The sequence below is a fragment of the Uranotaenia lowii genome, chromosome 2 (genome assembly GCF_029784155.1).
Source record: "Uranotaenia lowii strain MFRU-FL chromosome 2, ASM2978415v1, whole genome shotgun sequence".
Lineage (NCBI taxonomy): Eukaryota > Metazoa > Arthropoda > Insecta > Diptera > Culicidae > Uranotaenia > Uranotaenia lowii.
In genome coordinates this window covers 106,146,195-106,166,917 of record NC_073692.1, presented here as the reverse complement: position 1 = coordinate 106,166,917, position 20,723 = coordinate 106,146,195, and the positions used below count along the sequence as shown (strand labels likewise).

The 20,723-nt window shown below is 38.7% G+C and overlaps 3 protein-coding genes across 5 annotated transcripts; 2 read left to right on the top strand and 1 right to left on the bottom strand.

Annotated features, from left to right (window-relative positions):
- Positions 1-1,359: 1,359 nt before the first annotated feature.
- Positions 1,360-4,895, top strand: LOC129749832 (uncharacterized). The gene is made up of 7 exons (XM_055744926.1): positions 1,360-1,607; positions 1,727-1,871; positions 2,123-2,633; positions 2,708-2,865; positions 2,925-3,090; positions 3,205-3,305; positions 3,364-4,895. Exons 1-7 carry the CDS (start codon positions 1,582-1,584, stop codon positions 3,385-3,387), a joined length of 1,131 nt encoding a protein of 376 aa, XP_055600901.1. The 5' UTR covers positions 1,360-1,581; the 3' UTR covers positions 3,388-4,895.
- LOC129749827 (dnaJ homolog subfamily C member 7) lies at positions 4,531-18,787 on the bottom strand. Of its 2 annotated transcripts, none has more exons than XM_055744919.1 (4): positions 18,335-18,787; positions 8,066-8,316; positions 5,253-6,302; positions 4,531-5,191 (listed from the first exon to the last, which is right to left on the bottom strand). In XM_055744919.1, the coding sequence occupies exons 1-4, from the start codon at positions 18,580-18,582 to the stop codon at positions 5,079-5,081; spliced, it is 1,662 nt and encodes a 553-aa protein (XP_055600894.1). In that variant the 5' UTR covers positions 18,583-18,787; the 3' UTR covers positions 4,531-5,078. The 2 variants fall into 2 exon arrangements, with proteins under 2 accessions (XP_055600894.1, XP_055600895.1); XM_055744920.1 differs by lacking the exon at positions 18,335-18,787 and adding an exon at positions 8,491-8,727.
- LOC129749825 (uncharacterized) lies at positions 10,987-17,095 on the top strand. 2 transcript variants are annotated; one of them, XM_055744916.1, is made up of 5 exons: positions 10,987-11,259; positions 11,321-11,420; positions 12,851-13,648; positions 13,715-15,044; positions 15,106-17,095. In XM_055744916.1, exons 3-5 carry the CDS (start codon positions 12,862-12,864, stop codon positions 16,829-16,831), a joined length of 3,843 nt encoding a protein of 1,280 aa, XP_055600891.1. In that variant the 5' UTR covers positions 10,987-11,259; positions 11,321-11,420; positions 12,851-12,861; the 3' UTR covers positions 16,832-17,095. The 2 variants fall into 2 exon arrangements, with proteins under 2 accessions (XP_055600891.1, XP_055600890.1); XM_055744915.1 differs by having other exon boundaries at positions 12,840-13,648.
- Positions 18,788-20,723: the final 1,936 nt, after the last annotated feature.

Below are 20,723 nucleotides of genomic sequence, written 5' to 3'. Positions count from 1 at the left end.
TGTTGTTATTCATCTCATCGATTACTTCGATGAGACGAATCTCAACACTCCTCCTCAACACACGCTGTTCTCAGTTATCCAACTGCAATCTCTCCGGTGGCTCCTCCTGAAGTGGCTACTCCTCCTCGACACACACCGAACCTTATCGCCTTCAGCACGACTAGGTTTCGCTCTACGACCTTCCACTGGTTTCGCCCGACGACCATTTCCTGGCTCACTCGACGACAACCTGCCTTCGGTTCGCTCGACGACAACCTCCCGTCGGCTTGGCGCTCCTTGCAGTCCGTAGCCCATTCTCAAGGCTTTTCGCGTTCCCAGCGGCCTGACGACCCTCTTCGGATTCCCGGCTCGACCACCTCCAACGGATTCCCGGCTCGACCACCACCAACGGATTCCAGGTTCGACACCTCCGCACGGATTCCCGGTTCGACTGCCTTCCAATTGGATACCAGGTTAAACAACCTTCCAATTGGATCCCTTGCTCGACACCTCCGAACGGATTCCCGGTTCGACACCTCCGCATGGATTCCCGGCTCGATGCCACCGCATGGATTCCCGGCTCGAAGCCACCGAATGGTTTTCCTAGCTCGACGCCACCGAAAGGATTCCCAGCTCGATCACCTCCGAACGGATTTCCGGCACGACCACCTTCCATCGGATTCCATTCATTATAACCTCCGAATGGATTCCCGGCTCGACGCCTCCGAACGGTCCCAGGCTCGATGCACTTCCAATCAGTTTCCAGGCTCGACTCACTAACAAACGGTCCCAGGTCGCCCTCCTGCCGCTGCCGATTCCACTTCTCTCCTCCTTTCCACTAGTGCTGGGCCCATAACCTGTTGAGAGCCATCAGCAGGGAGCACTTTCGGAGTGGAAAGGAGAGAACAAACTAACTGTTTGAAGGTTAAAACTGGAATGACTTTATTTGAAACCTTAACTTCTATTTATACTAATCAGTTCCCTAGAGATTCATAGGGAACCATAGTTACAATATTTGTTTATTGATAATAACACCAACATGCGTGTGTTGTTATTCATCTCATCGATTACTTCGATGAGACGAATCTCAACAGTCAGCAACGCGAATAGCTTTTCTCATGCAAAATTCGGGATCCGGTTCGAAGGACCAAATACGTCTTTTTAAGGGCCATGAGCACAAACGAGATAAATCTTAAGTGGACAATAGTGATGAATTGAAATGTAGAAATAAACCACCTTACCTTTCGATAGCATATGCCAACAACATTTTTGACCAAATTGTAAGAAAGCCCCTCGAAGGACATGCGCAGGACGCACGCGAACAAGTGCCTGAATGCACTCCCAAACAGCTTGCAAGGATATCAAGACCCTACCAATACTCTGGCTAACCATTTGCTTGTTGTCATTCTTAGATAGTGCAATGATAAAATCCCATTCTCCCAAAGAATTACTGCATGCCCGTGAACTGATCGCTGTGAAAATTATCTAGTCTCTAAGTGTTCAGAACTTTGTTGAACGTTTTATTTCGAAACTTCTTTCGATCTCTATCAGAATATCGTCGTTATAATCCTATCGATAAGTAACATACATTTTTGATGACCAATGGCCAAGATACGAAATGTGTTCAGGTAAGCTCCGTTGAATTATGAATGAGAAGCTGTGATTTTCTGTTGTACTGTTGCTGTTTTGCTTTGGTTTGGCGAACATTGAGGGAAACTCCCTTTTCTGTATGCGTCCGTACTTGCAGAAAACATCTTATTGCAAATTTGGAAAGCAAATGCAGACTGTGCCTATCGGAAAAGGCTGAAATTGTCCAATCAATTTTCCAGTGCGAAAGCAAAGACGTGACCGATACATTGGTGGAGAAAATCTTCGAGTGCACAGCAATTATGGTAAGTTCGCGGCCGCGCATACATGCATATTAATGTAAAGTTCGCTTGTACACGGGTTCGTGTTGTACTTCAGGTGTAGCTCTCGATTTGGAAGGTTGATTTTTTTTGGGGAGTAAAAACGTTTAACAAAATTGAGGAAGGGAAACGGAAATGGGGATGGGGAACGAAGACCACAGGAAAATTATATGCAAATGAGATTTTACTGAAACTCTACCTTACTAGGTGCTATAAATCATGCTCCACACTTTCAGCTGTCCAAGGACTTTGACTTCCCGTCGCCCATCTGCGAGGATTGCGCGTTCAAGTTGGACGAGTTTTTGCTGTTCAGAGCCAAATGCCTACGTAGTAACGAGATTTATAGGTTCAACAAGTTGTATAAATCAAAACTGCTGGCAGGTGCAAGGGCCATCGTTTCCAATGGTGACGGTGATAATGCTGAAGGCAAAGAAGAAACAGATACTAGGAAGGAGGCGAGCGACTCCGATGGGAAGCATTCTGAGCCCCCTGATATTCAGGTTACCCATGATGAAGTTAAGGAAGACAAAACGCCGACTGAGAAAGATGTTCTTGCCACAAGCAGTAGCAGCGAAGGTGCAAATGTAACCGTGATAATTAACGAAAAGGCGGATGGTGCCACCTGTAGCGTATCAGAGACGTACAGTGTGGAACGAATTGCTTCGAAAAGTAACGAAAAGATTACCCAAAGAACTGAAACAAATGGTACAGTCTCAAATGAAGCTGCGGTCTTGTTTGAAACTGAAGGTAAGTGTTTGAGCAATCGAACGTGCAGCATTTGTAGGAATATTGATCGATCCAAAATAATGACCAATTTTCAGCGAGTTCATTGAGTGAGCCCCTCTTGTCCAGAAATGGCGCCAAAGATGAAACTATCGCTGAAACTGTTGACGGAGTAAATTTTCCTCTGGAGACGACCGCTGAACTGGATCGTTTAGAGCAACGTATCCGTACCTGCCCGGTGACCCGAGATAACTTTGTAAGCATTCGTTTACCACTAACGAACGACAATTTACATTGAATCGAATTTTCTACTAGATACTGCTGTTGAAATCGCTGAAACCGCATGATACCTCACTGAGCGATACATATCAGCGTCTGTTCACGGATGCCCTAATGATACACTACAACTACGACGGAATCTCGCCCAAGTATAACAAAAGGCCGCTTAAGAGTCTCACCATTTTTACCGAATGCATGCCGGGTAAGAGAAACTTTAAAATAAAAGGGGTACCCCACGTTTTACTTCTGAAGTTTATAGAATTTTACGGATATCCAAAAAAAAAATTAATTTTTTAAACATTTTCGTTTTGCTCAGCCGCCTGGAAAGATCATATGAGTGCTCAAGTGGTTCGCGAAGCAATAATCGAGGCTGTGAAAAAATCCCATAGTCGATATAATCAGTGCAATCATCGGAAGGTAAGTTTCACTGAACACACTGTCGGTAAAAACTTCAACTCTGAGATTTTGTTTTCAGCGCTCAAGGCAAGTATATCTTTGAGGTAAACGATTGTATACAGTTTAATGAATTTTCCAATTCAACCGGAAATGGTCAACATATGCTCCGGATTTCCACTGTTCTTGCAGTTACGAATGGTTATAGCTGCCAAACCACATTGACCCTAATGGAGAGCTTTAGAAAATGGAAACAATTTTTATAGAAAAAATTAAACTCGTGCATAAAATTTGCTGAACGCAATCAGTAGTGATCACTCTCATGTCGATAGGATTAGAATAGAAAACCCTTGGTGTAGGTATTAGATAAATCTCTCAAAAGAAAAAGTTATAAGACATCAAGAGCAAAAAATTCTTATTAGAGAATCAACTTCTAGCGAATGGATAAAAACGGAACAAAACAGTATTGTGAAAAACTTTAAATGACAAGTGTAGTAGATAATTCTCTATTTTAGAGAAGCAAGGCACACACTTTGCTATTACAGTATTAGGACAACTGCTTCAAGCGTCGTTATTGTATCTGCGATTCATAAACCAAATACATAAACATGAACGAAATCATGGATTTCTTATATATATATACAAACATCAATATTTAAAGAACCAAGTTATACTGATCAACACTTAGATCACCGTATTTGAAATTTTAAATAATACCCAGTAAGAAAAAAAAATAAAAATGTTAGCATTTCTCTCAAAATATATATTTTCTAAGCGTTATATTTGTTATTCCTCATAATTTCATGGGAAAAAACCATTGGATGGAATTCAATACACTTAAAAATATAAAATACCTATAACGAAAATCACACTAAAATCCGCTATCAACGTCATTGAATCCTTTAAGAAATAGATCAATAGAAAATTTTAGATTTCCGACGCAGGTCTAGTTGCAACAACATTGAACGGACACGATAAAGCACCAAAACGTTTTCTTCAAAACATTCATCCACAATAAATCGAAAACAGGCAGACACTATGCTACCAAAAATGATAGAAAGTACAGAAATCACCGTAAGTAATTTATAATTCATATTTGAACGAGTAAACAATAAAAGTGCAATAAACTTTGCAGTACAACTGGTGTTTAATTTTTTTCAAACACAATTTCTAAGAATCCCACAGATAGCATTTACTACAACCCCAAGTAGATTTGTGATATAATTTTTTTTAATTACACCAGAGTCTATTTCTATGTTGCAGTTATTATCATACTTTATTTTTGAGATGTTTCATTTAAGTAATGACAAGAGATGCACATTTGTTTAAGTTTCATTTTTTGAATAAAATATGATTTTTCTACATTCATTTTTACTTTATATTTTATGTTTCTTTATTTATGAAAAACTTTTTAGGAGCAGCAATGCCAAATGTAAGTTAGAGGACATATCTACGTTCAACGTTTTATATGTTATCTCATACAGTTTCTTTCCATTTGAGTTGATTTTAAAGTTAATTTATTGAACAACACTACATTTCATCAGCTGGTGGTTAGAAAACAGTTTGATTAAATAAAAAAATACAAACGTGCCTCTACCTTCCACTCGCTTCAAACAAACATGTTCCCCTGCACCAATCTGAAAACAGGGTTGCGCTACAAAATTTGCCAGCTCGCACCTCGTCTCGTCATAATCATCAGAACTCGTAGTTACTAAAAATAAATCTTTATACAATCGACTATGGTTTCTGCTGTACTAAAAAATGATGATGTTACTCCATGCAATGGACTCCGGGCGTTTAGCCGAACTGGAATGTAAAGTTGCTGCCACCGCCTCCGAATCCGCCGAATGACGATCCCTGTCCAGGGAACTGGAAGAACTGTCGGAACATTTGCTGCGGATCGATGTCAGCTGAAATAAAAATTTAATTAACAAACATGCTCGAAACTGAAATTGTATTGTTATGACAAACCTGAATGATCGAGATCCTCAATATCGTAACCGTTATCATAGCGTGACTTTTTCATCGGATCAGACAAAATCGCGTAGGCCTCTCCGAGTTCTTTGAATTTGCGCTCCTGTTCTTTCTTTTCTTCGTCTGAAGAGTTAGCATGACGATCTGGGTGATGTACCAAAGCTCGTTTGCGGTAAGCTTTCTTGATTTCGTCTTCTGAAGCTTGTTTCGAGATGCCCAAAATCTTGTAGTAATCCTTCCGTTTCGACTTTTTCAACTGCAGCTTGGCGTCTTTGAGTAAATTTTTTATTTCCATAGTTTTTTCCATAGTCAGAGCCTTCTCGTAATCTTTAACACATTCTTCGAAGTTTTCTAAGCTGTAGTAGCATTTAGCTCTCTGAAGTAATGGTTTCATGTATTTCTCATTTAGGTTTATCGCACTCGTGCAATCTGAGATTGCATCTCGCAGATTTCCTAATTTAGCATTTACCAATGCACGATTGTAGTAGAGTTTGCTGTTAATATCTTTGTTCATTGGGTCTAGTTCTAGTGCTTCTGAATAGATAGTCAGTGCTTCCTTGTATTTTCCGGTCTTAAACATCTCGTTGCCCTTTTCCTTTCGCTCCTTCAGTTGTTTAGCCTTGATGCGCATCGCTTTAGCTTTCTTGTGATCTGGGTCCAGTTGAAGGGCTCTTTCGAAGTGCAGCAAGCCCTTTTCCAAATTATCGCTGTAATATAACGTCAACCCACGAACGTAAATGGCATCTGCGTTTGTTGAATTGGATTGCATAATACTAATGGCAATTTCTCCGGATTCTTCGTACCGTCCCAGATAGGCGAGACATTCGGCCTTCAGCAGTTTGTAGTTAACGCATGCGGGTGCTATCTTGATGGCGTTGTCGCAGTGAAACACACACGTACGGTAATCCTGTTTGTCGTAACAGGTGATTGTTTTTTCGTTCAGTTCACGCAGCTGATTCAGACTAATGATTTCCTGCTTAAGCATCTGGCTGGAAGGGTCTAGTTCTAGGAATTTCTTGATTGCCTGATCAGTTCCAATCAAATCACCTAAAAATAAAATCATGTTTTAATTGAGACAAGATGTTTTCAATGTTTGAAAGTTCGCTAAATGTACGTTTCACATTTCCATCTATGGCTGGGTCATAGGACAGACCCAACTTTCAACTCCACATGTGAATTGGAAAAATGGCGGGTTGGCTTCAAGAGACATCAACAAACAGGATACTATGTCCGGTCTTTAATTACTGCTCTAATATGCATCAGTATACATACGTTTAGAAGGAATAAATCTTGAGTTTACTCAAAAATTATTCGGAAAATTAACCTTGAGAAAGCGCCTAAACAGCTTTGTGTAGCTGAAGACCGCGCTTAGTCCGGATAAGAAAAACAATTTTTCATACCAAACCACGTCACTTCGTATTTTCTTACTGAACTGACTTCACAACAATATTTAATTTTTAATTATGGGTTCCTTGAACCGTGAAACATGTATAAATGTTGGCCAGTTGAACTGTTTAACACGAAATTAGGTAACCCTTGAGATAATCGACGCGACATCTTAACGATCTAACTGTTACGAGATTAATGTCAGATTTCTTTTTTAGTCAGCAGGAAAGAATACTTATTCGTAAGTTATAAAATAAAGCCAGAAATTCAAAACTTAGCAACCGATATTCAGCTTACAATGAAGCAATTATAAAGTAAATTAAATGCACATAAGCAACACAATAATGAATGAAGTTCGCAATTTGATTTTTTTCTTTTCAAGAAGAATTACAATGTTGATTATAACCCTTTCAAAATAAATAAAATATAAATGATATTCAGGCCAGATGAAAGCTAAGGATGTACCATTAATCGGGACAAGTGAGCTGTAGAATTGCAAACCCCAACAAAAACAAATGATCAATAGGTACCATACATTGACAAAAAAAATATAGATTTTCTAGATTCTGAGATTTCATTTAGGTTTTTTTTTAATTATACCGATTTAAGGCAGGTAACAGCTTTAGGCACAATCAAACATATAACACACTCAAGAATTAAATTTATTCAATTCGCTACGACGACAGTCATCGCTTCTTGATTGTTCCCTGTTTCACGAGCATAAATTTTTTGACCGCAAACCAAGACCGGCCTCCACTGAGTTATTTTTAGCTCCAGAAAGCTTACACAGCTAGACGATGGTAGAAAACCTTCGTTTATACCCATTAGATTCAAACTGTTGAATAGTTATTTTAGCGACGCAATTTAAGCTTCGAAAAGATATGTTTACATATCTTATCAATGGTTCAAAAAATGTGTTTTTCTATAATATGCTTATTTTACATTGATGATATTCTTTTATTGAGTTTGTGAGAAATTGCAAAGTTTTCAAAGAGACTGCAGTTTTGCTTTTTTTGCCACACTTGCCTGCCAACCTTCTTCATTAGGGTGAAAGTTCCATGAGTGAGTCGGTTATAGTTACACGATTTTCAATTTTTTTTTTCGCGTTCGGTGTCAGCTTGATATCGACAATAAAGAACAATTTCTAGACCTATGTAAATATTCCTCTTATTTGTCCCCAATACAGATGTGGTGCTGCTACCATACATCGCTTTGAACACGTATTACAGCTGTGCATATTGTCATGTTTCGCAATTACATTTTGCTTTTGCTAAGCCCATTAGCTTGCAGGGTACCATAAGTAGATACAAAATAAGCAAAAAAAAACCATCAAAATATTCAGTTCAAGTTATCAGTTTCTGAGCGTATATCTCATAAATCGGTTCAATAGCTGGTACGGAATATTATCCTGAATTTGTACTTACCCATCAGTAAGCTGCACTTGGCGATTCGCATGTACCCCTTCTCGAATTTGGCATCTATCTGAACCGCCTGTTTGGCATCCCTCAAGGCTGCTTTGTAGTCGCCCAGCATCATGTAGGTGGCCGCTCGGTTTCCGTAATACGCCGGGGTATCCGGACACAGATTAATGGCATCGGTGTACAAGGCCAGGGCCGCATCGTACCGTTTGATCTTGTACAGATCGTTTCCTGCATTCTTTTTCTCCTCAGCGAGGCTGAAAAAAACAAGTTCAGAAGAAATATTTATTTTTTGCTTCTTTTAAAATAAAAGAATTTATTCGATGTGTGAATGCGACTTCTGGTTTTTCAAGCTTTCACGAGTGACCCCAAAACAGAAGTAAAAAAAAATAGGCTGTGGCCTTTTTACACCACCCTACTTAGCGAGTTACCTCACGTTTTCGATTTCCATTGTAAGATGTCTGGCTTCGAGCTTTTCAAACCGGAAACAGCTACTGCACCTAACGCGAACCGGAAACTATCTTCAGAAATCAAAAATGGAAACAAGGAACCCTCGAAACTCGACCGAAAATATGGATTTTCCGTCGAAATCCGAGGAATATGGCGTACTATGTGGTTGCACTAAACCTAGCAACTAGCTAGCGAGCGCTATGATATTGAAAGACTGCGAGACTGCGAGCGAGATGATCAGCAAATAAAAGAAAAGCGCTCACTTTTCCTCTCTCTCAGTCGAAGAAAACGGAGAGAGAATGGTGAATATATTTGACAATTTTAGGGCACACTGAAAAAAATGTGGCAAAACTGGCAATGCAGTGGTGAGAAACATTTTTAAGTTTGAAAAAATACATTTTTTTTATTTACAAAAGGTTTTATTAAGGCATTTTACTTATAAAGTTTTCATGTGCCGGGAGTATTTTTCCAAACTTTGGGTTAGTAAGAGGGGGGCCGTAATCGTCGCAAAAATACATTTTTCTATAACACTATAAACCACTGTTATGGGAAATATGTAAACAAAAACATATTGCGCTACAAAGTTTTTAAACTTCGATTTTTTTTGATTTTCTTCTGTTTTTCATGCGTTATCTTTTTTTTCAAATCTAAATCAATCAAATCATATTTGTGAAAGCTAAGTTTATAAGTTTACAACGATTTAGAACACGAATGACTTCTTTTCATTTAGATTGCTAAATATATTATTTCAAGAAAAAATGCCGAAGCACTTTTTTGACATTTTTTGTCTTCATTTTATCAATATCAAATCTAGAGTTTGTTTTGATTTGGTCGTATGAACCAATATAAACAAAATTGAATTATTAGCTGCAAACGATTTATAAACTTGCTTTCTATGCTTAGTAAAAATTCGGTTTCATTTGATCAATAAATAACTTGAATAACTTGATTTGAAATTGAGACGTATAATGACTCTAATTTTCGAGTGCATTTTGGTTTTAACGACGTTTTGCGCTACACTGAATTGCCGTGCAACCAAAGGACGCAAAATAACACTGTTCGGCTAGTAGGTTTTTGCGTCGTTTTGCATTTTCGCTGAAATCGCGTCCCCAAGTGTTACAAAGTTAATAAATTTAAACGAAAATGGTTTATTAAAGTGGTTTATTCTATCTTAGTTAAACAAGTTTCTTTGTTGCTGGTGCTAGGTGAGTTCTAGAAGCGTAATTTATATGGCTGGATAATTTTTCAACTTTATAATTTCTCATTACAGTGGCAGTAGATAGGACCGCAGTTATCGGAGTCACAGGTAGAAACTAGTTGGCCAGTCGGATAGTAATGCATATTCCTGATGCAAGCAGCCTTCACAGCTGTAGCACTTTGGCACCCTAAACAAGTTAGCTTGAAATAGTGTAGTTTAGGACTAGTGAAAACAGGTTTAGAGATGACATTTTTTAATTTGCAATTGTGCAATGCAAAAGGTTGTATGTGCATGTTTGCTTGAACAACTAAATGTATGCCTCTATTCAATACACGAGCATAATTATCATCTGTTTTAGTATCGAAAACAAAATTTTCAGATAATTCTGAACAATGTTCAAAATATTGGAATTAAAAATGTGTAACAAAACTTCAACAGCGATTTTCTCGAAACAAGTCATGTGGCTCATACGACCTAATCAAGACAAACTCTAGAAATACTCTTCAGTTCCAAAATTTTTTACTTCTCTTTGCCGTATTTGTTTATTTTGCACTGGCTCAGTTGCAAACTTTTTTCTTCAGTAGAAAAGCAGTATAAGTTAAAACATTCTCGCGTGAGCTTTCATTACGTCGTATGAAACATCTTAAGAATTCACAGAAAACTGTTGCAAACGTTATCAAAACAACTTTAAAATTTGTATTTCACATATAGAATATGTTGTCCAGGCTACAAATATTCTAAATGGAAAGAAGTTTATGTCAGTTTTTGAATTTTTTTTTCGTCATAAAACTGTTAATTTGTTTACATTTTGTTCATACGACATAATGAAAGCTCACGCGAGCATTGATTACAATCAGCTAATCCTATTTTTGTCCGCCTGATCTCCCATAGTGCAGTGGTCCGCAGTTTGCTTATCCGTGGAGTAAAATATTCTAACACTATTCCATATATGGCTTAAAATGCAATTTCAATATGTAGCTCTAATGGGCCGCGCTCACATACCTAGTTTCTCTCTAATGAAAAACTAAGAAATAAAATTATTTGATTCTGATGGACTCTAAATCCACTGTTGTTGTTTTTTTTTTTCTTCAAACGAAAAAGCGACCCTTTTTACAGAATTATTAAATGAAAGAAAAAATTTACGTAATGACGGTCACCCTATCCCCATATTCACCTTTGCCTGAGAGTGTGTGCGTGCATTCCAATCGCTCTCTCTCGCAAAACTGACGACGGCTGATGATGATGATGATTATGTTGCTTCGTCTCATTCGAAGGTTATCTTGGTAGGATTGTCACTTGCGCAGCAGAAAATTTTTCATGGTTATGTTCACGTTAAATACAATAAGTTCCCAACCTAGAATTTGTTGCCAAGAAAAGTTAACCCCAGTTGTGAGTGATTAGCAATAAAGTTCCGACTGGAGCTGTGCAAAAGGACCCCGATTAAGGCCCTCGAATTCCGCCCCGAAAAAACGTGGTGATGTAATGTGGATGTGTGTGCGCGAGAGAAAAAAAAATCATCAATCCTTCGGCTGTTGAGCAAAATTTGTTAAAGGTAAAGAAAAAGAAGCTTCCGTAGAATCGATCTGAAAACCAAAATAAATTTTTATTTGCAGCCCTCCGACGATAAAGCCGATTTTTGTTACTTGGTCGACAGATTATAATCCTTGGGTACGGTAAATGGGACCGTGATCGTGATTTGCACATTCGAATAAGGTATGCTGAATTCGCATAAAACCACCCACTCTTGGGTGGTTGAATTTGTTTACTAACAACTTAGCTGATAGGCTTTGTTTTGAAATAGCTAACCTCAGTTTAGATCAAAATTAAAAAAAAATCAAGCATAAATCCCAAATCCTGGTTTTTCTGGGTGTTCCAAATGATATAGATTTTTGGCTATCAAAGCATACAAGTTATCGGAATAGAACTCTACACCGAAAAAAAAATCATGGTAACCGTTACCATATCCGAGGGTAAATTTAAAAATAAAAACAGATGGTTTTTTTTCGAGTACGTTTTTGGTTATCTTGAACAACAGATTAGTTAAAATTACTATGTGAACGTGTTATGGTGCGTTATGGTGGAATGACGGTCAATTTTACTATGCCATGGTATTTAAGACAAAACTATGGTAATTTATCCATGCATTCAATGAAATAATTTAAATTTTTAAAATGCTGGTTTATTTATTCATCACACTGTTATTTTTTTCACATAAAATATTTTTGTCATCATTTTTGTCATTAACACTGTATCAGGAACTATATGCCAAAACCAAACGTGATGAAGGTTCCTTCTACATTTTGTTTCCGGTGTTCCGCGGTTTTCCTAAGATTTTATTTTGGTCTTCTCGAATCATCATCTAAAAATGTAAAAAAAAAAAAATATTGTGCAGAAATACTAATAAAATTTACTTACTCTTGAACATTTTATAAACTGTTGAAATTTTCGGCCGTTGATGACTCTGCTTGCACTCCAGATTGTAATGGCCTTCTGCGGATAAATAAAACAATGTATCTTTTGTGACATATCTCACACCAAAACACTTTACCTTTAAGATCGCGGCACATAGCACTAAATCAATATTGTTTCCAATGTTTCAACAAAAAATTAAAATCCAAAGCCATTTCAATGGCAAGGAGTCAACAAAGTGCAAGATGACACAACTAATTGAAAGTACTTTGGCTAACGGCAACCATGGTAAAATGTACCACAGTATTGTGACGATAACCAAAATTTTATATTCGAATGCACAAAACGTTCCGCATGGTAAAATTAAGCCTCTTTTTATGTAGGTTTACCATATTTTCTTTTGACCCGCATGGTAACATTAACCAAAAGATCGTCAAAATAACCGAAACTTCATATTTATCAACAAATTTTGCGCATGGTAAAGTTAAACCTCTTTTTTCATTAAGGTTTACCATATTTTTTTCTGCCCCGCATGGTAAAATCAACCAAAAAGTCGTCAAAATAACTAAAACTTTATTTATCTCGACAATATTAACGTATGGTAAAATTAAACATTTTTATTCATTTTGGAATACCATGATTTTTCTTTCAGTGTACCATTACTGGCGAAAAGTGCCATCACTAACTTTCTTTTTCTTTATTTTCGTTTAAATTTGACTTTAGTTATATTACAGATACAGCAACAATGAATCAAACTACGTACACAATATGGGACCCATCACAGCCAAACACGAAAATGAAAATTATCAACATTTCGAATCAAGGTGCAACACAAATTGTGCAACCTTTGACTAGCGATTTGGAAAACCCAACTGCTGCAGGAATGGCTTCCTCCCCGCCACCAAACGCATCAGCAGATCATATAATACTCCAAACACACGATGGTCAAGAGTATCTAGTGAACGAAAATCAAATAGGTCCAATCGATACGATTCCACCGGAAAATCTAATTTATATGGCCGCCGAAGATGGGTCACTCATCCAGGGAGAAGTAGTTCATGTTCAAACAACAGGGGATATCATCGACCATCATCAACAACCGGTGCTTCAGGGAGAACTGCTACAACCTCAAGACCAAAACCAAGATTTCATGGAGTGTGAGGTGACCGAAGAAATTATAACCGACGATTGGGTACAAACGGATGGCCAAGAGTGTGTACAAGTTACTGTCGATCAGCTAGGAGCAACTACTGTGATTGGGGGTGGCGAAGATGAGCTTCTAGTTCCTTTGCCCACAGACCAGGATGAGTATACCACTTCGCGGCCTTATCCATGTGACTTTTGCAGCAGAAGATTTCGAAAGAAAGCAAATTTGATGAACCATTTGATAGCACATTCAAATGATCGGCAACATACCTGTAATCTGTGCGGTGCTCGATATTTACGAAGGTGTGATCTATTGAACCACTTGAAGCTACATGCCTATGCTGATGATCAGGACGATTTGTTACGAAGCGGACCTGAAGACGAGTGTAAGTTTTATTCTCAATTTGAGATAGGTAAATCAATTTTTTTATTGTAATTTTTTCTCTATCCAGATGATTACGAATTGCCTAGCCATATAACGACATCAAACAATTCGCACCCCCTATCCGACGAAGAAGAGGAACCGGATTTGTTCATTCCGGTAGCTCATAAACCTTCGATGCAAAAACCTATTAAAAAACCTAAAGTTGCAAAAGTTGTCAACACTAATACAAGGTACACTAAAAAGTCTTCCTCGAATACGACTAATCGATCTCGGCAAACAGCCATCCAGAAACCAGCGGAAAGCAAATTTAACCCTTCGGTGGAACCGTTTGTCAATTTGCCGCCACGATTTCCAGTTACAGACGAACGAAAGCCATTTGTATGCCAAAAGTGTGGCATTTCGTTTGCCCGCGAAAAGGCTCTCGCTTCGCACTACCGAATCCATGGCGGTGATTGTTCGTTTGAATGCGAAACATGTGGTGAACGTTTCTGGGATAGGTCTCTGTTGCAGGATCACATTCGTCAAAGACATGCTGCCAATTTGCTTGCAGCTGCTCCACCGTCGCACGAAAACGACGAGGGTAGTTTCGCAGAAATGAACACTGATCAACATAGAGAAGAAAGTGAGCCAGCTTTCTATTGCGACAGTTGCGGGTTGCTTTGCGCCCGACAGGATCTACTCAAACGTCACATCAAACAGGTTCATGGTATTGGGGATGAACCTATTAGTCAAATTGTGAGGCAACGCCAACAGCATCAGCAACAGTTGAACGATGAAAACGAAGAAGTTTGTGAGGAAGATGAAGAAGATGAAAATGAGGACGATGAACAAGATCCAGACAAATCGTTAACACCATCGAAACCGTTGTCTTGTAACGTATGTGGTGAACAGTTTGCAGAGCCTCTAGATCTGCTAGCACATGCTGAGATACATGCTAGGGGTGACGCGTTCCAGTGTCAACTGTGTGATGAATCATTTGGTGAAGAGAAATCCATAAAGCAACATATTCAAAAGGATCACAGCGACGAATTGACAGAAAATTCATGTGTAATTTGTGGTAAACTATGTAAAACGCACACTGCTCTGCTCAAACACACCTGGGATCACTCAAGAGATCGTGGCAGTAGCTATGGATCGCACTGTTGCTCCAAATGTGGCAAAGGTTTCACCAACAAAGCCCGCCTCAAGCGGCATATGGTTTCCCATCGGAACAAATCGGTTCGCTGCGAGGTGTGCGCCGAAGAGTTTCCAGATGGGCGCAGCTTGATGAACCATCGACATTCGCACACCAAAACGCGGCAGTTCCCTTGCCACGAGTGCGGAAAAACTTTCGGATCCCGCTCGTCCCAACAGATTCACCTCAGAATCCATTCCGGGGAACGGCCCTACGGATGCAGGTGAGTACATTTTGTACTGTTAACAGCATTTTTTTTATTCTGATTTTCTTCCGTCCGCTAGATTCTGCTGGAAAGCATTTGCTGATGGGGGTACCCTGCGCAAGCACGAACGAGTTCACACCGGGGAGAAACCTTACGGATGTTCCGTGTGTCCGCGGGCTTTCAATCAGCGAGTGGTGTTACGAGAGCACATCCGGTCGCACCATTCTGCTCCCGATCCCAGAAAGGGTTCGGCTATGCAGCCATACTTTTGTACCGTGTGTTCACAAATGTTCGAAACATCTTCGGAGCTTATTCAGCATTTGATACAGCACAGCGACAACAACACGGCAATGAAGCGGCAACCACCCACCTATCCAAGAAAATACAAGAGGCGGCGAAAACTGAGCCCGGAAGAAATAGACAAAATGGAAAACGGCAAACGAGGGAATAAGAAAAAATCGACTGGATTTTCGGCGGCTGCTCTGAAAGTGGAACAGGATGAAGATTTGTTAAAGAACCCTGCCGAAATTCTTCTAGAATATAGTTCAGGTAGTTCGAACAAAAAATTGATCGCGTCACCGCATTATATAAACTCGTACGATCTGTTAGCATCCACGTCTTCGGAACGGTCCAAAACAGCTACAATCGACGATAATGGAATCAATCTGTTGAGCAATGTCGTTCTGATAAATAGCCCAAGTACGAGCGGCGAGAAAAAATATAAAACCATCAAAACTGAATCTCTACAAGGTCATTCAGGAAACGCGATCAAAACTGAACAAAGTTATCAATCGTCTGGCTCGCGTCCTAGAATGATTCATACTCAGAAAACCAAAATCGCTACCACGGATGGTAAACGCAAAACAAAAACGGTTATAACCAAAGACACGAAACGTCTTTCGGAGCCTTCAACTAGTTATGTACCACTGCAATTCAAGCAATCCAAAGCTATTGCAACCTATCGGGAAATTCCTTCGGACAAGATTTCGTCTGAAAGTTTTCCTCTGCTCGCCGACGGGCAAGAAGAGGATTTCGTAGACGACCATTCGGAATCCAGCGATCAAGAAGCCTTGGATGCCCTTTCGAGCAGTGTTAATCGACGGAATCAACAGCAGGTTCCCGGCTACGAAGATTTAGTCAACCAAAACTTACTGATGGAAATTTCACGTAAAGATAAATACATGGACAAATATAATAAGGACATTGTAAATGACTTGGAGGAAATTTTACGCTCTCCAATTAAAAGTTCTCACCAGACGGTGCCTCCGGCTGTCATTATGGCCACCCCAAAAGTTAGTCACCACCTTGATCCGGACGGCACCGAAATCGATAGGTTTACAGCAGCACCCCTTGATGGAGAAAGCATTAGAAAAACTCATAAGCAACCCAGAAAACAACAACTTAAGACGATCAAAAAAGAAGACGCTCAACTATCGCTAACTAGCGCATTACGAAATCAACGTCTCACTCGTGGGCAACTGGAACGGGAGATCAATTTCCTACGGGAGGCTTACACAGTGGAACCAACTTCTGCACCGATTATTATCAAACAAGAAAAAGATAGCCCGGAAAAGATTTCGGCTATGTTGCTGAACGATTTCTCATCTGATGCTAATAGCAGTAATGCGGCACCAAAAATGGAACCTGTCAGTTTGGATCCTGTCCCAGTCGGCCAGGACCCCTTGGCATCGTCATCGCCGCAACCGGAGCACGAGTCGGAATCTATCCTTTATCAATGTGAGATGTGTTCGGCTGTGTTCGACGACCGATCCCAGCTGTTGTTACATGTTCCTATTCACATTTAGACGATTTTGTCAATGAATAGTGCACACAACGAACGTTCAATAATACCAATGCCATTTATGCCCTCGTTGTGACCCGTTTTGTTGTTTCAATTGAAATCAGTTTTTTTTATTATAACCTACTCTACTCTTTAACAAAATTACACATATTCAAATGTAGCCATTGACATTGGTATAATCAGAAAGGGAAAATGTAATCTATCATTTGAAGATAAATGATAGCATTGGAAGCAGGAAATTCATGAACTTTGAATTGAAAACTAAAAATAAAGTGAATTGTAAAAAATAATCGTTTCACTCATTTCGTCGAAACAATCCTTGTTGTTATTGCAGAAACTCAACTTAAACTCTAACGTAAAATTGAGAAATTTGTTGTTGTCCTTTGACAGAGAAAACCTGGTCACATTTGTTTGAGTACATTTGCCTATAGCTAGATTTTAATTTGTCATACATCTGACAATTGCATGCCGTTTAGCATAATGTCATTTGGCATAAAGCCGTTCGGCATAACTTGGAAAAATACCTTCAGGAGGTAAAAATTCAAATAAATATGTTGAGCCTCGCATAAATTCGATCGTTATTACGTAACAACTTCATCGACTGAAAACCAGATCATCTCTTTGTAATTTTCGAAGTTCCCTAAAGCGAAAATTGCTCTAAATGTTCAACATAAGTCGACAATTTCTCATTGTTCCATCATCCTTATGTCTTCCGGAATTTTATTTTCAGATGAGGCAGAGCAACATCTTTTAAGGTAAGGGACAAGGTAAATACCGTATTTTAGCATGTTGTTTAACTGTTGCTGTAAACTTCATTCTGAATGTTATTTGCATTATAACTTTAAAAACCTTGTTTAGTAATGTTTAACTATAACATTCCTTACATTTGAGTTATGCTTTGTTATCAAGAGAAAACATTATTAACTCCTATCAAATTTTAGCATAATTAAAATCGTGACATTCCCGATTCAACTATCGGCAGCAAACGCACATTCTGTTCCGAGGGCCGCATTTTTTTTGCCATAAACATAAAACGATCTCTAAACAATGCTTATTTCTGGAGCTACCCATCCGCTAACTTGCAAGCGAATCTGCAATCAATAAAACTATTGATACAACTGTTCGGGCTGGCTGATATCACGTCAACGATTGAGATGTTGTTAGCACGTGAACGAGCATGAACTATAAATAAAACGATTAAAGGTGCGCCTATGAAGGCAGAATAGACGAAGCGATCGGAAGCAATCTGATAGCCCAGTTGGGATTGGAATTTACGCTGTTCCCCAATATTGTATTGTATTGAGGAATTTCGACCAGCATTTTACTTCCTGCTCCAATATGAGTGGTTATGTTCAAACATACATGCCTTATAAGCATAGGCATAATTAAGTAATGGAAATTTAGAAATAGACTTTCCATTGATCCACTTCTCAAGGATGATTCTAACGACTTGAAACTTGCCAAAGAAGTTTCTAGTTTCTTAAACTTGAAAATAAACATGACTTACGTTTGGTTGCTGATGGGATTGGTGGCCTCGATGTCCATATCGACCGGAATTATATCGTCCCCAGGGAATGGTTTTTGGTCCATCTCCTGGACTTCGGGCGAAGAACCGTCCTCCGGATTGATCACTTCCATCGAGGCGCTGTCCTCGGAAAAACTGTTCTTGGGGCTGTCCTCTATGACGATAACATCGTCGTCCTGATTTTCTTCGCCCACCAAATCAATCACTTGCTCAGGGGCACTAGAAGTCATTTTCTTTCTAATGGAAGATTCGTTTTGTTTCTCTTTGGCGCTGCTTCCACTTCCGGTTCTAAAGGCAAACCACTGTACGCCAATTACCAGAATCGCACTGCTAGGAACTTATCGATTCAAATTAATATTTTTCTCCCCTGCAAAAAAAAAACCAACCTCAATCGCTTCGACACAACACGGCGCTTTAAAACCAATGCCAAAATTCTGTCTGAATCTTCTGGATCGGCCTGCTGTAGAACTTTTTTTACTGTGTTTTTTTCTGCGACCGTGAAAATAAACAAAACATTTCGCGGATGGGAGTTCGAAAAAGTTTCTTCAACCTTTTGATTAGCTCTGTTCAATGACTGTGTTCCGATATTCTAATGGATTTGTGAGTTCGCATTTGAATGATGAAATTTAATCAAAATACCAATTTTTTGTTGCTTTCATGATGAACTTCTCTGTTCGTATATATACGGAGCCAGTAAAGTCAATAATGTAGCGCAGATAGAGGAAATCAAAAAAAATCAACTTACAAAAGAATCACCAAATGGACAGCCTGGCGGGTACATTAATATCTTGGCGAAATATACTCGCAAGGCTGTTCCATCAGTATTTTCACCTGTGTATCAGCAAATTCCAAAGAAAAAAAAACAATGGACGATACTTTACAACAATTATTTTAATATCTGTGAACAAAAGTAAAGTTTAAAGAAAAAGTAAAGTTTCCACCGAGAAATCCACGAAAGTTTATAAAAATCTTTGAAGGGGGTATAGGGAACAAAGTAAGAATAAATATCTCTGAATGAACGATAAATTAACAAGATTGGCAACACTTGTTCATGAGAGAGCACGCTCCGATTCGTGTTATACTCGGTAGTCGGTAATTTTGGTTTTCGGGAGCGTTCGTTATTAACGGTTTGAATAAAATCGGTCGGGATCGAAATATTTTGTACAAACTTCCCTCTGTGGCATGGTGTATGGTGCTGCTTGTACAAAATCATTTACTCAGCCCCAGCTGCGGGTGGAGATGGTATTTTTTTTTGTTGCTTTTGTTGTTTTCGCCAGAAATCGTTTGTGTTCCCGTGAAGTAAATATTAAAACTATACAATTTTGGCTTAACTTTTGACACATAGCCAAGTGGTAAGACATAAAAAAAAATTACAAATCTGTTTTGCACTGTACTGAAGATATTGCGGTTACTGGGAAAATTTCTAATCGCGCGACGGTAGCCTTCCGTGCGGTAGGCTAGCCGGAGCAGTAAACACAGTTAAAAAATTCACTCTTACTCACTAATTTCATTGAAAAGTTAAGAAGTAAATTCTTGAATCAATCTTCAAATCATTATTTTGCAAGAGAGGACAAAACATGAAGTCATCGGAATGAAATATTATTATTCTTAGTATTCATTGAGATTGAATTAATTACGAGCGTTAAAATCCCAGACAAAACAAAAAACAATCTACATTATTGAAAACACATTTTTCCATAGCCTGAGAATTAACTAATTTGGCATGACGAAGATTTTTGATGCCATAAATGAGTCTTTGATACTTTATATGCTGGTCGAATTCAATTATGTTGTCGTTAAAATGTAACAAATCGTATATGAGAAGTTAAAAAAAGGAGTTGTGTACGGTGAATAGTCTATTATAGGAAATAATACCATTCGCATCGCAAAAAATTGGACTGCGCACTCATAACTGCGAAATTTGTGCGATCTGTCAAATCAGTATAAAATCTGACGGTTTTCTACACGCTAACCGCGCTTTTCAGTTAAACTTTATACGGATAACTCCGACTGCAAAACATAGCACGAAATCCAACATTCAATGAATGATCGCTACCGTGTCGTCGAACTCTAAACTTATTTAAACAACTACAGGTTTTCATTTTTTTTTTCGTGAATTTGTCCGCTGGTTGACCCCATCGCAAACAGGTTTTTTTATTATTCATTTTTCCGTGATTTTGACCGCTGATTGACCAAGTTCAAGGCAAACACAATTTTTTGTTTTGTAAACAATAGATAATCCGATAATAATATTTGGTATACATGTTTGTTTGACAACTTTTTATTAAATCATCTTTCAATGTTTTCCGCTTGTTCATCCGATTTAATTTCAGTCGATCGTAAATAATCCTTATGTAGAACAATGCTCATT